General features: G+C 40.0%; 1 protein-coding gene across 1 annotated transcript in view; it reads left to right on the forward strand.

Annotated features, from left to right (window-relative positions):
- The first annotated feature begins 1,030 nt into the window (after positions 1-1,030).
- LOC144659277 (uncharacterized) overlaps positions 1,031-14,652 on the forward strand; it is a 42,185-nt gene continuing 28,563 nt past the window's right edge. Inside the window, exons 1-2 of the mRNA XM_078519698.1 lie at positions 1,031-1,253; positions 1,608-1,900. Of these exons, the coding sequence (XP_078375824.1) occupies positions 1,194-1,253; positions 1,608-1,900 (353 nt within the window). The 5' untranslated portion in view covers positions 1,031-1,193. The remainder of the gene's footprint in view (positions 1,254-1,607; positions 1,901-14,652) is intronic.

Consider the following 14,652-nt stretch of genomic DNA (forward strand, 5'->3'; position numbering starts at 1 on the left):
GTGGACTGCCGCCGTGTGTTTACAGTATGCGATTTTTTGTGGTTTTCTAACGGCAAAGATACAAATGAATTCTAATCGGAAGGAGATGTAAATCGTTTGGTGAGTTAGATTCATGTATAGTTTTATCAAATCTGCTTGCACATTTTTTCGATCACATTTAGTTTGCCGATAATCCCTGTTTATAAACTTTAAGTTTTCGGTTTTCGCCATACATTCCTCCTCTACGCCTTATAATTTTGGTCTCAAAAACTGTTCGCAGAAAACGTTCATGAATACAAATGAAATTCCAAGTCTGCACTTCAATTCTTGTACAATGTGGTTCTTAATACACCAGTCTATTGTGTTCCGCTTTCACATTTTTACATTTGTTAATTTGTCAAGAAATATTTAATAAAACATTTCATTCTCCATACATTTTCTTTGTAATTCTTGCGTTCGCTTCTACGGTCAATGTACCGCAGGACATACTATTCGCGGACTCGGAGGTCCGCGATTTCTAGAGATGGAAAACTGCTGCAACTGACCGACCGACTGATTGACTGACTACTGACAGACTGACGCCCCTACTGACCGGCCGACTAACTGACTGACTGACTGCAGACAGGCATATACTTGAGATGTTACAGGTATTAAATTTGACAATCAAGTTCTAATTTCACTATTTGTGTCGAATTTCGAACAACCCTGCGTAACGGGGAACATAGGAACAAGAGCTATAAAACGCGATTGTAAGAGAAAATGTCAACATCGAAGAGGCAGTATTATTAATATTTTGTCCTTCTGCAACAAAATAAAAACTTAACAATAGCTATCAAGGATAATCTTACTTTTGATTACCTTTGAGTCAGTTTAGAAGGTTCTAATGACGTCAAATCTTGTTTCTGGCCTCGAAGAAAACCTATGTAGTTTGGGTGCACTTTAATTCATATATCTTAGAAACAATTTTTCTTTTCTCGCTCGACTGTTAACTTAAGTTAAAAATACATCGCTCATAAACTACTGAACTATTCACCCTTTATTGCATAGGTGCCTCATCAAAGAAATCTCAATGGCAAAGTGATGTACCCTTTGCTAGGGCAAAAATAACCGGATTTTGCCTTTATGCTGTGATCTGTCGTCTCAAGTCGTACCGCTTTTCAAGAACTGTCCTGGATCATGATTTTATCTGTAAAGTCCCTGACTATCCCGACATAATGGTGAAAATTCCTCGGAAGTCTCTGCCTTTAAATGGACATTTCAAATTGTCAATGAAGGTAAGAAAATTGAAACTTGAAGCAAAGCAAATAATGTATTCACAACATCTGGTTTATTCCAAGTTTTCGGTCACGTTTTTTTTGTGTGTGCGTGTGTCGCGTTTGTCCTGATACGGGTGGCCGATGCTCGATACACCGTTCGTTTCTCGGAACAGATAATGTCCGAGGACAAATAGCAGTGCATATTTTCGCCCCAAATGTAGGCCATTGTTTATATATTTGTACCAGTCTTGCGCGTTATTTGTACTCTACTGAGTGTAGTTGGCCTGGATAAAATGCTTACGTATAAGTGTGTTATTCACCTTATTTAATTATATTTTAAAGTGAAATTATTCGGCTTTACTCTGTATCCAGGTGCAAGAGGTTTCCAACTACGATTTTGAAAACAAAAGAGCTTTTGTTGGCCCTATCCTTCATATTTCAAGCTCTCCGAATGTCGAGTTTAAAAAGCCTGCAACAATAAGGATTCCCATTGCATTGCAACAGAACCAGGGTAAAATTCGGGATCTTTCATCGTGCCATATAAGAATTTTTTACTGCGGTACAAATGACAAATCACGAGAATGGATTGAAATCACAAGAGAATTAAAGACGCCGGCAAAACTAGAGAATGGGGTTGTGACATTCCAAGCGAACCACTTTTGCAAGTAAGTACACAACGTTTCTTTCTGTTTTCTTAATTGACACTAAAACACTTGTCTACAAAGCAATCGCGTGATGGCGCAAACAAATGATTATCAATACAACAGGGCTGGGAGAGTGGATGCATTCCAATCATGAGGTTTTTTTTAGTATAAAAGGGTTTCTTTGTAGAAACACGAATCCTTCAGTAGCTCTTCATTCATGCCTTGAGCATCGATCATTCGTGTCAACTGTTTTCCACCGTTTTTGAAGTTACCATGGCAACCATTATTCTACCTCTAGATTTATCCCACTCCGAATTCTCTTCAAATGCTATTTTTTTAATTTTTCTTAAGGTGGCTCGTAATAGTTTAGACAGAATTACACATGCCCGTCTTTGGTGTTCTATCGCAGCTATACTAGTATTATTTAGAAAAATATTTTAGTACAAACTTGTGCAAGTTTTAGAAATAAACAAATTGAGGTCATTGTGACGTCACAATCGTTGCGATGGCAACGTCATATGACGTCAAAGATACCCTATTTTTGACAATTGGAGGCTAATAACTCAAAAACTTCTCGGTGGTAAATTCTTGGTTTTTGATATATTATTATGTAACCGCCAAAAAGAACATTTTTGCAAATTAAAAAAAACGCAGGATTCGGATTTACGTTATTTTCCATAAACGTGGCTCTGGTAATGAAGGAGTAAGCCAGTATTTGTTGGTTTGAAAAATGCCAGTCTATCCGAAGAACATCTTAGTGTCTTACGACGTATCGTCTTTATTCACCCCCTGACCAACTTGCCACCTAACGAATCTGTCGAGATCCTAGCTGAGAAAGCATTCGCTAACAACTGGTTTAACGAAACTCACAACCTATACATCACGAAATATGATCTGACCGAACTTTTAAGATTAGCCACCAAAGACCAGCTCTTTCAATTCGAAGGCAGACTGTACGAGCAAGTTGACGGGGTTGCTATGGGGTCACCACTAGGACCTTTTACTGGCATTTTTCAAACGAACAAATACTGGCTTACTCCTTCATTACCGGAGCCACGTTGATCAGCGTTACAAAAGATTCCTATTGGAAGCCATGCTGAACCGGGCATTCCGCTTCTCATAATCAAAGGACTTTTTTGCAGTTGAATGTGAACAACTTAAGCGAATGTTTATAAAGCTCACGTATCCACTTAACCTCATCAACTCGACAATTGCTACGTTTGTCTATTTTGTGGTCCAACTCTGTGGTGAAATCTCTGAGACTGACAGAGAAACACAAAAGCCCGTGCGGATTACTCTACCTTTTAAAGATCAGAAATCCGCTGACGCAGTCCGCAAACAGCTGAAAGATCTTGGGAAGAAAATTGGAACTGAGCTTCAACCGGTTTACAAAAGAAGGGAAGTCGCTTTGGTGAAAAATCAGTGGGTTGTTCATTCCTTCAAGTGCGATCGGTGTGATGCTGATTATGTTAGATATACCACACGACATCTTCATAACCACATAGAGGAGCATAAAGCCTCTGTTATTGGCAAGCACATGCATTAAAGAAATCCACGGTGTCGCGAGTCCTGATCTAGTAAAGTTGTTTTCCGTGTTTACGAAATGCCAAGGAAAACTGGATTGTTTTGTTAACGAAATGCTGCTAATTCGAAAAAAAAGACCAACACTAAACACGCAGTCGGACTCTCTCTCTTCTTGTCTTTAGTCTTCTTATTTCCTTGCAGAACGTAAGTCCGATACTGTAACGACCGCTGTACGGTCTATTGCAGTCTAGGGTTAAACGCATATGTTTCCGTTCATTGATACAAAGAACATTAAGTCGTCTGTTTGATTTTCTGCTCTTAAAGCACGTATTCAGTTAGTTTTGTTCAGTTGTTTCCACGCCTTCGTATCGAACACTGAGAAGAAGTAAAAAAACAAGAATTAAGACAAGAAGCAAGCCACAAAAGGAAAGCGCAGGACTGATATTTTACAGCTTTCGACGGTTGTACAAGATTTAGATGTCAATGGAATAAAAAGAAGTGTATTCTACATCTGAGCGTTTCGATCACGAGCCCGGCCATAGAATAGTCCTTACATCAAGACCGGCAACGACACCTCTTGAAACTCTTGAGAGTCGCCCGGCGCTAAGGATACCATTGGCTTCCATCTGGTCCTATTCTTGGCCATTTTCTTGGCAGCAGCCCAAAATACCTCTGTTTTGCACTTGTACTGGACACCTTCAGCTTGGGAAAATCTGAGGATTTATTTCTGCACTATCTCTTCAATCTGATAAGAGTTACATTATAGTCAAATTGAAAGATAAATTACAAGTTGTTTGAGGCTTTGTGCCGTAATTGTTCGTAACTGTCTTGAACGGATACAAACTGAAATTAAACTATATTAAACTTACAATTCTTGTGATCCTTTTCCCGGTCGTAGCCTTGTGTTAGGTTATGTCTCCTTCCCTGAGTTAACTTAGCGTCTCTTTCCCTGATTTAACTTAACATCATTTACAAGACTGCGTCGCTACTGCCCGTCTCATACCGCGTGTTGGTTTTTATATAGATATCCCCCTAGGGACTTAGCATAACCACGCTAGGACTCAACATAATTTCGTGAACGTGCAAAACACTCCCCCTCCAGTGCGGAAATCGTTTTACATTATTATGTGATTAGATTGAGCAACGATATGCATTAATCGCGACATTTGTAGTTGTTTATGTTTCATCGCTTAGTTCCTCCTTTGTTGCAATTAAACAAACTTTGTGAATTGGTCGATCATAAATTGAAGTTGCAGTTTTAAGTCTCGCCTTTCTCACAAGACCATCTGCTCCAGGATAGGTAAGATGCACCAATCCAAGCTTCCATGTTCTTCTCGGGGTTGGTTCCATAATAATAATAATAATAATAATAATAATAATAATAATAATAATAATAATAATAATAATAATAATAATAATAATAATAATAATAATAATAATAATAATAATGATAATAATAATAATAATAATAATAATAATAATAATAATAACTTTATTTAAGTGTCTGGTCTTCTAGCTAGCCTTAAGCTTACTAATCCGGGACACTGTTTAAATTAAAATATAATTATAATATAAGATAAAAACGATTCTGGTCTATTTACATTAAATTATACTACATTTTCGTCGTAATTTCTTGCACGTGACACATTTACTGGTTATTTGCTTGGCCATCTTTCTGACTCCCACAATGCAGAAGCGTTTCCTTGATTCATAAATGAGGCTTTTGTATCCACAATGTGCTCGCTTTTCATGGAGATGTTTAAGGAGTAGGTTTACCATGTGATGTCCGTTTGGTAAAATGATAGGATTTCGTATTTCACTGGGCAGTGACCTGATGTTTTCGAGTCTTCCATATGCGCGTAACAATCCTTGTTCATCTGGTTTTGACATCAGTTTTTGGTCGACAGTGTCTATTTTGATTGTTTCTTGACAACATTTGAACATCTGTAGTTCGGTTTGTCTTAATTCTTCGAGTGAAATTGGGCTCGTGTCGTTTTCTTTCTTTCTTGTATTGTAAACGAATCTCAGAACATAGGCCAGGGTCTTTCTAGCTTTAGCGAACGTTGAAAAGGTCTTCATTAAATGTTGCAAGATAGGGTTGTCTGTCGGTTGTCTGAAGTTTGTTGATTCTTCTGAAGAAACTGTACATGGAGTTGGTTCTTTGCAGTCGGTCGACTTCTCCTTGTTGGACTTCATTTCTTTAAATGATTCTTCGTCGGCTTTCTTTGAATTTTCTTCGAACTTAGGCCACTCTTCTTCGGGGCGCAGCAGAAACGGAGGACCTTCCATCCATGTCTTAATCTCTTCTGGTGGTGCTCCTCGTGTCAAGGTGTCTGCTGGGTTGGCATCTGATCTGTTGTACTTAAATGCTTGCGTGTCAAGGGTTTTCTGAATCTCAGCAACTCTCACCGAAACGAACGGCTTGAATCTCTTTGGGGGCGTTTTAATCAAGGTTAATACGGTTTGTGAATCAATCCAAAATACTGTCTTGGAGTCAGTTATCTCGGCGAATTCCAGTGCTTCTTTGCAAGTGCTGTACAATCCGGCGAGGGTAAGCAGGATAAGGATGAGGATGAGCAGCTTCTGAATTTCGAATTGTACGTCCTCGAAACAGTTCTTTCTCTTAAAGGTTTTCTCTGAGGACAACATACGCTGGAGCGCAACATCGGAATTACTCTCCTTTGGGGGTCCATCATCTGTCCATGGCGTTCGTACTTGGGCTCGCCCATCGATGATTTCCGTTGAATCTGCGATCGACTTGGTAAACTTGTTTCCTTTTAACTCGTTTTCTTTACTCGTGCAAAGCTCTGTTGGCTTGACTCCTAACGTGTCTTGAACAAGGAGTTTCGTCATGTCTTCCAGGGCACTTACCGTTCCCACATCAACTGATCTGATCGCAGAAGATTCATCGCTTTGATCGGAGAATCGGCCAATGACATACCATCCGAAACAATTTCTCTTTGCTATTGGTTCTCCTGGACTTCCGGGAATAACGTGTATGTCAACAAATGCATCAGCAAAGTCTGACCCGATTAACAAGTCAGCTGTTCCACCAGATAAATACAGCTTATTTGAGATTCCTTCTAAGTGCGGATAGCTATTTACAATCTTTCTTGACACTGTTTTTGCTGGACTGCATGGTTTGTTTATTGCGTAAACCTGCATTGGCTTCTGAATGGTTTCTTCTGAAATTGGAACAACAGTAATATTAACTAACTCTGATTCTTCAGACTTCTTCTGTTCTCCAGCCAGTTTCTTGGTTAGGTGCACTTTAGGGCCACTTAAACCTAGTTTCTTTGTTACATTCTTTGAAATGAAACTCGTGTTGGAACCACTATCTAACATAGCGAGGACTTCGACAAAGTTTCCGTCCTTGTCTTTGATCTTCACTTTCTGAACTGGACAATGTCCGGGGTCATTCCTCGCTTGTTGAACGTTGTGGGTACTGACTTGAGTTCTTACCCAATGATCTGGGACGTTACTCGTTCCCTGCATGCTAGGATTACTGGTTCCTTGCGTGGAGTTTGCATACGGAGCGGCTTGAGGATTAAAACTGAATTTAGCTGGAACAAATAGTTCACTGTGAAGTGTACGGTGATGTCTTCTGGGGCATTTGTCGCAAGTTGTTCCGTCCGGTTGTTTACAAACGTTTGTATGGTGTTTTTGTAAGCACTTTCGGCAACGATTATTTTGTTTTACTACTTCCCATCGCTGATCGACTGTTGCTTGTTGATATTCTGGGCACGCAGAAAGTAGATGTTTTGCTTCGCAGCCTAGTGGACACACATCATCATCATCGGACGTTTCACTGTTTATTGTACGATTGTCAAATTTTCGTGGAATTCTGTGATTGTCTGAATTGTCACCGGAATCGACATCCTTTCCGACACGAGATCGCAAGCTTGCTTCACTGTTCAGCCAGTCTTTCAAGTTCAGAACATTTTCTTCCTTTCCCATGCGAAGCATTTCACGGCCGAATTCTATGTTGTCTTTTGTGTCTAATTTTGAAAGAAGCTGAGACATGACAAAGGGCGCTTCTTTGGCATTTGTCACCGCGCAACCGTTTTGTTCCATGTTGTTTACGAATCCAAGAATCATGGCTGCATACCAAGAAAGTGAAGATGAATCACCCTTAACTTGTTTATGATTAGTGATTTCTTTCAATAGCCCATCCATTAGCTTTCTCTGATCTCCAAACTCGGTATCCAAAATTTTCCATGCATGTTCGATAGTTTTGCATGGCGTGACTTGATTTGACCAAAACGAATTTTTAGGTAGCGCTTTGCGGGAGTCTTTGTAATCGTTCGTCCTTGTCCTGTTTGTATTTTTCCATCCAGAAATTGAATTCATACTTCCAAGTCGCATAATTTTTCCTGCTACCATCCCAATTAGGAACCGTCAGTTTTTCTAGTCCGTGATTAACGTTCTTTTGTGTACTTAAAACATCGGCCATTTTAGTGACTGCGAAAGCCATTGCATCGAGCTTTTCGTGCTCATCAGTGGGTTTCTTGTCTGCGTTCCACTTCTTTTGATATACGACGAACCTTTTGGTGCATTCCAAATAATCTGTTTTCACTTTGTCGCCAATTTGCTTGTTTGTACTCGTTTTGCGATAAGTGTCTCAATGTTCTCTACTTTAGGTGGCATGTTTACTAGAATAACTAAATTAATTATTTAATGTAACTCTGTTGTAATTTCTACTTTCTTGAACTTCGCCTTGCTTTACGGCTTCGTTAAATAACTTCACACTAGAATAAGCTAGAATATTTAATAATTAATGTCACTTGAATGTCAGTTCTTCTCGCTTGAACTTGATCTTGCTTTACGGCTTCGTTAAATTCGTAGTCTAATGGAATTTTACCTCTAAATTTGTCCCGGTAAATTTACTAATTCAGGATTCGTCCGTAGTAGGCTTTTACCGGTGTTTGGATTCTCGTTGACCTTCTCTTTGTAACAAGAAGTTTTCTCGTCGACTGATAATCCGCGGCAACGCCAAACTGTCAATTTGTCCACAAGGTCCACGGTTCACGTTCCGCCAAGCCAACGTTGTCTAAGAATTTTTGTCTGTTTTGCACTTGTACCATCCTCGGAGACCCAGGGGCAGTTTGTGGGGCAAGAGAAACGCGAAAAAGCGGGTAAAAAATAGCGCGAAACTGCCAGTTACATAAATCAGCATATAAAAGTTCTATTGACTGAAAGTGCCCCTGGGGAAAGATTCTTACCAGACCAGTTCAAAAAGCTCTCTGAATACTGCCTCGTGATTGGGCAGAAAAATCTTTTGTTTTCCCTTTGTATTATTCTGCCCAATCGGCGAACAGCTTGACTGCGGTCCTTTTGTTGTGTTCTCATGCAAACGAAGTATGTACACAAAGCCAGTTCGCTCGCTATATCTGTCTTGCTTTTTAGCGGAGAATTTGCTCGGGAAGGAAACGTTTCGGCTAGTGCCTCCCCTGGTCGAAAACGTCGAAAGTTTGACGGCCATGCCCGCGGAGAAACGGCGGATTCTTCAGATTGTGGTCGATCGCAGGAATCGTAACACTTGAATGCTGCTTGCGAGCTATTAAAGTTTGTGTGCGATATGCAGCTTGTTGCACTGCTATAAAAATGGATGTTTTTCAGATCTTTTACGGAAAGATTGATGACAGTTTGAGGCGAAACTTTTCCAAACAAGAGTATATTTTTCACGAACAAACCAGGCAGATGTGTCAAGCGGCCGATCGCGACTAGCTACGCGTGCAAAGCGTGCAGCAGCGATTCTAGCACTGGCTTTTGTGTACAAAAGGACAAGGGTCAAGCTGGTCGTCGATTGGGCAGAATAATACAAAGGGAAAACAAAAGATTTTTCTGCCCAATCACGAGGCAGTATTCAGAGAGCTTTTTGAACTGGTCTGGTAAGAATCTTTCCCCAGGGGCACTTTCAGTCAATAGAACTTTTATATGCTGATTTATGTAACTGGCAGTTTCGCACTATTTTTTACCCGCTTTTTCGCGTTTCCCTTGCCCCACTAACTGCCCCTGGGTCTCCGAGGATGCACTTGTACTGGACACCTTCAGCTTGGGAAAATCTGAGGATTTATTTCTGCACTATCTCTTCTGATTAGAGTTACATTATAGTCAAACTGAAAGATAAATTACAAGTTGTTTGAGGCTTTGTGCCGTAATTGTTCGTAACTGTCTTGAACGGATACAAACTGAAATTAAACTATATTAAACTTACAATTCCTGTGATCCTTTTCCCGGTCGGAGCCTTGTGTTAGGTTATGTCTCCTTCCCTGAGTTAACTTAGCGTCTCTTTCCCTGATTTAACTTAACATCATTTATAGTCTAGGAGCCAAGTCTGAGAAATGTTCGAGTCGTTGCACCCCTCTGCTATATTTGTGAGAATAGCAAAAAAGACAGATTAACATCTTAGTAGTACAGAAAAATATTTTTTATTGATGGGCTAGCGGGACATCGCTCCGAAATCCGCATTCCCGTACGGATACCGTTTTATCCCATAATGCTAATTTTTCAAACCTGAATTGTGCCAGTGATTTTTAAATGATTGTAGACTTTCCATTTTTTCTCCAAAATACTCCAAACTTGGACACAGAATAGAACATTACTTATTCTTGTTTTAAGATTGTTCTGATGACGTTTCCCTGGTAACTGTTGCTAGGAGACTTAATGATTACAGTACGTATAGAGTTAAATCAATTCAATACGCTTTAAACCGTAAATAATCTCAGAGAAAGTTGTCTACGAGAGTTATGCAGCACTATTTCATCACCTTTTGTCAACTAAAATGGTTTTGTTTGAACACATTTAAAGAAACTGTCATTAAAGATGTGAATATTGTTCATCGTGTCATTAAAGATGTGAATATTGTTCATCGTGGTGTAGGATAGGCGATGGAGGCAAGACGTTTCGACTGCAATACTGCTAGGATTTATCAGGCAATGAGATCGATTGTTTGCACGTTGGTTCGCTACTATTTGTGTATTTCGATCCTCATTATTATTACGACTAACGGATGTTGTTCCCTCAGAGGTCCGATTTGTAGTTGAACGGCTGTTGTGGTAAGTACCTGTAAGTATAGGGTAAAACCGCTGTAAAATTATTGCGTGGATTTGTTGTTGGCTGTTGGTCATGTGGTCTTAGTGAGTTTTTGTATGAACGGAGAAGGATATACGTTAGCAACAAGTACCGACGATGAATGTTTCTTTTCTTTTTATTAGAGATAACTAATGGTTTTGTTGTGAGATGTTTGGCACGGTCATATAGACACTTAACGGCACCACGCTTCACTGACTGAGGATGGTGTGAGTCAAAGGCCAGTATTGATCAGTGCGTGTGGGCTTCCGTACATGGTATGCCGTTTGCCCGACACTGACACAAGTGGGGTTTTTTTGCATGCAGAACTAGTGGTGTCATATCGTGTGATAGCATGGAGACCTTGAAGCGCATCGTATACTGCACGGCCGAGCTTATCCTGGAGATTATATTATGGATTGGTATGTAACGAGGCTTGTCCATCGTACCGATCTTGAACCAAAGCTCATTGCATGACAGAGTCAAGAAGAAGTGCACAGAGAGCACTGCAACGTCTGTCTCTGGGAATAGATGATGACTTTTCCACAGGTTTCTGAAGCATGTTTAGCATGCAGAAGAATTCTGGTATCGGCCTCTTCGTAGTCTGCTTCAAGCTCTGGGAAGAACATCTTTGCCGTATACTACATCAACTGCGTCAAACGGGTCACAAAATCATCCACTGATCAAAAACCTCTTTTCAGGTTTGAGCTTCAATTCTGCCGTTTTAACCTGTCTCGCAGAGAAAACGTACCAAAGATGTCTCGTTTATGGGTTGCTCATAATATAAACTTGGCCAACGTACTGCTTCAGAATTTGTGTCTTCCCACTCCTCGATGTTCTCTTTCTCCTCCCTTAATGAAATTCGGGTTGTCGTACCGGTTAAATACAACATTCAATTCTTGAACAATCCTCTTGGCTAAGTGCTGCTGTGACTTCTGCAAATAGCTTTTGAGTAAGATCTCCAGAGGTAGTAAAACCAGCTGACATCAAGGATTGGAGCAAAGCCATTTCATCGAAGATTAAGGCTGCTTCTAGCTCACTTGAAGGTAGTCTTCCAACTCCAAAAGATACTCGCTCCAGTTCGGCTGGGGCTTTCCACAAGTTGCTCGGCAACTTTTTGGCAACTTTTCATATTTCTAGCAACTTTTTCTCCTTTGAGCAACTTTTTTCCTCTTAAGCAACTTGCATTTTGAGCAGTTTCCAGCCCGAAGATCGTCGAAGATTATCCGAGAGTTGTTCAAAGACCAAACGAACGTTCCCGAAGATTTACGAAGTTTGCCGAAGATTTTCGAGGAACATCTGAAGACGTTTCAACTTTGCATTAAAACATTACAAAACTCGTCAGGAAACATGACGCCATCGATATCTTCACGATTTTTCCCAGTTAAAGAAAACCTTGTTATTTAACAAATGTTCCCCATAATATGTTGTTTAGATACTTCTTTTGCTGTAAAATTGCAGAAAACTGCTTAGAAATCTAACCCTCAAAGGAAAATTAGCATATATTTATAAAATTTCTTTTGATGATAAAAAGCAGTGTTTTAGATCTTTTGGAGAAACTTTCGAGCAACTTTTATTATCAGAAGCAACTTTTTGGGATTTTTGCAGCAACTTTTGAGCAACTTTTTGAGAAATTACGGGCAACCTTTTGGGAAATCTCGAGCAACTTGTGGAAAGCCCTAAGTTCCGCCAAAAGCACACTCTTGGTGGTCTTCCTCAGTGAGCCATCTGGATGTGTCAGTGCGTATGGGACATTTGATAGCTCATAACTCAGCACCGGCCTCTTTCAATGTAATGTGACGGTTATTTGCCACGACTAGTAAACGCCCAGATAAGCTTCGGCCCCCTTCGGTCTGCATTAATGGTATTTTTTTGGTCTTTTGCTCTCCAATTCTTACCTTTTTGGAGAACGAGGCAGACGTGGCACATAAGCCTTCGTGATTTTGTCCCAAAGGCCAGTGGCGTTGCTGTCAAGCCTTTTGGACACAAATTCTTTACCTCTGGCCACTCACGCCTGTTTTGCAAATAACAGTTGGTCTGTTGTCTGAGGTGGCATCACCACACCAGTCGCAATGTTGAGGAATGGCGCTGGTTCGTCGCCTTTCCGAGCCAACTTGAAGGGGTTTACCATATGCATAGGTTCCTTGATTACAGCTACCACCTTCGTCTTTGGCTATCTTGTTTAATGAAGCAGACGCGGATACGCGGCGCTTGGGTACACCCATTCCTATATTACTATATTGCGTGATGAGCATTTCCATGGTTTTTGAGGTTATTATTAGAGGGGCGTCTTTTAGACACGGGTCGTTTATTAGAAAGGGGCGTCTAATACAAACTCTACACTTTAGGGGAGGTGTTAAATAGATACGAGGCGCTTATTTGAGAGTGTGCGTTTATTAGATCATTTACTGTAGTCCTTTTTAAACTTGAGCAAAAACTCTTGAAATAAGTCTACAGAACACTGGGCGCAAAATATCAAATTGCAGAACCAACCAGGGTCGTAATTAAGAGGCTGTATCTGTAATAGTGGTCTGCCCGATCTGGCTTGTTAAATAGATTTCGCTCTTTTCTAGTGTGTTGCAAGACTTTCATGTACTTATACTAAAAACACAATTCACTTAACCGGATCATTAATTTTTTTTCGAGTTTTTAAGGATTTTGGGTTCACCCGAACGAGCACTTGTAACGACCACTGTCAAGGCTTAAATTTACCACAACTTTGAAAATTAATTAAAAAAGAACTAACAACTTCTGTACCAAACAAACACTACAGCCTATTAAGTTATGTCTTTTTAATTTATCACACCAACTTTCACGAACATTGAGCTCGAATCAAGCTAGCAGCAGAACATTAATGACACCCCTATCACACACCTTGATGAAACACTTGAAAACGGCTCAGATTCAAACTTTATTTTTTAAAAAGTGAGGCGGTCTACTTCAATCAAACCAACGCAGCCGAAAAGTAGATGTAATAGAAAATGTTCCTATCGAAAAAAACCTTTTGGTATCGTCTTAATGAAATATTTACAGCTGTGTAAACTTGCCCAATTTCGAAGATCTTCATGTTTGCAGCCATTTTAAGGGACTCGTCAGGACGAGGAGTTTCATCAACTGGCCTCGCAGACATACCTCACACCTTCAGAAATAAACAAAGATTAGATATAAATGCAGTGCAGTTCAACTGAAAGAGAATAAATCGTGTTTAAAAATGGAAGCTCGACTTATATTTCAACGATTTCTACGGGCGTAAGGTCATTCTTGTTCGAATTTCGCTTGATGATTCCACAACAAATAACAATATTTGACACGCAGACTTTGACTGAATGTAGCGTTTGAATCAGTTAAAGGTAGTAACCTCGTGCTTTTCCTTCTTTACCGGCGTACAGCGAAGTTGTTTTCACGACAAAACAGCAAGCATCAGGTAAACAAGACCAAACTGACATGTTTATCGATTGGTCGGTTATATACTTCATGTATGGAATACCGTTGTGTACCGTATGTGTACCGTATAGTGCCTCATACATGAAGTAGTGACCGACAGGCCGTTTCTTCAGCTGTTTCTTCGACGTTCAACGTTTTGCGATGGAAAATCTTTGCTGTACGCCAGTAAGGAAGGAAAAGAACAAAGTTACCGCCTTGAGCTGATTCATAGGTTACATTAAGTCGAAGTTTGTATGTCAAATATTGTTATTTCTAGTGGAATCATCGAGCGAAATTCCAATAGTAACAACCATACGTCCGTAGACGTCCGTAACAGTCAAAATGTAAGTCGAGCTTCCATTTTTAAACACGATTTATTCTCTTTCAGTTGAACTGCACTGCATTTATATCTAATTTTTGTTTATTTCTGAAGGTGTGAGGTATGTCTGCGAGGCCAGTTGATGAAACTCCTCGTCCTGACGAGTCCCTTAAAATGGCTGCAAACATGAAGATCTTCGAAATTGGGCAAGTTTACACAGCTGTAAATATTTCATTAAGACGATACCAAAAGGTTTTTTTCGATAGGAACATTTTCTATTACATCTACTTTTCGGCTGCGTTGGTTTGATTGAAGTAGACCGCCTCACTTTTTAAAAAATAAGGTTTTAATCTGAGCCGTTTTCAAGTGTTTCATCAAGGTGTGTGATAGGGGTGTCATTAATGTTTTGCTGCTAGCTTGATTCGAGCTCAATGTT

The sequence above is a fragment of the Oculina patagonica genome, chromosome 7 (genome assembly GCF_052425735.1).
Source record: "Oculina patagonica isolate OP01 chromosome 7, crgOcupat, whole genome shotgun sequence".
Classification (NCBI taxonomy): domain Eukaryota; kingdom Metazoa; phylum Cnidaria; class Anthozoa; order Scleractinia; family Oculinidae; genus Oculina; species Oculina patagonica.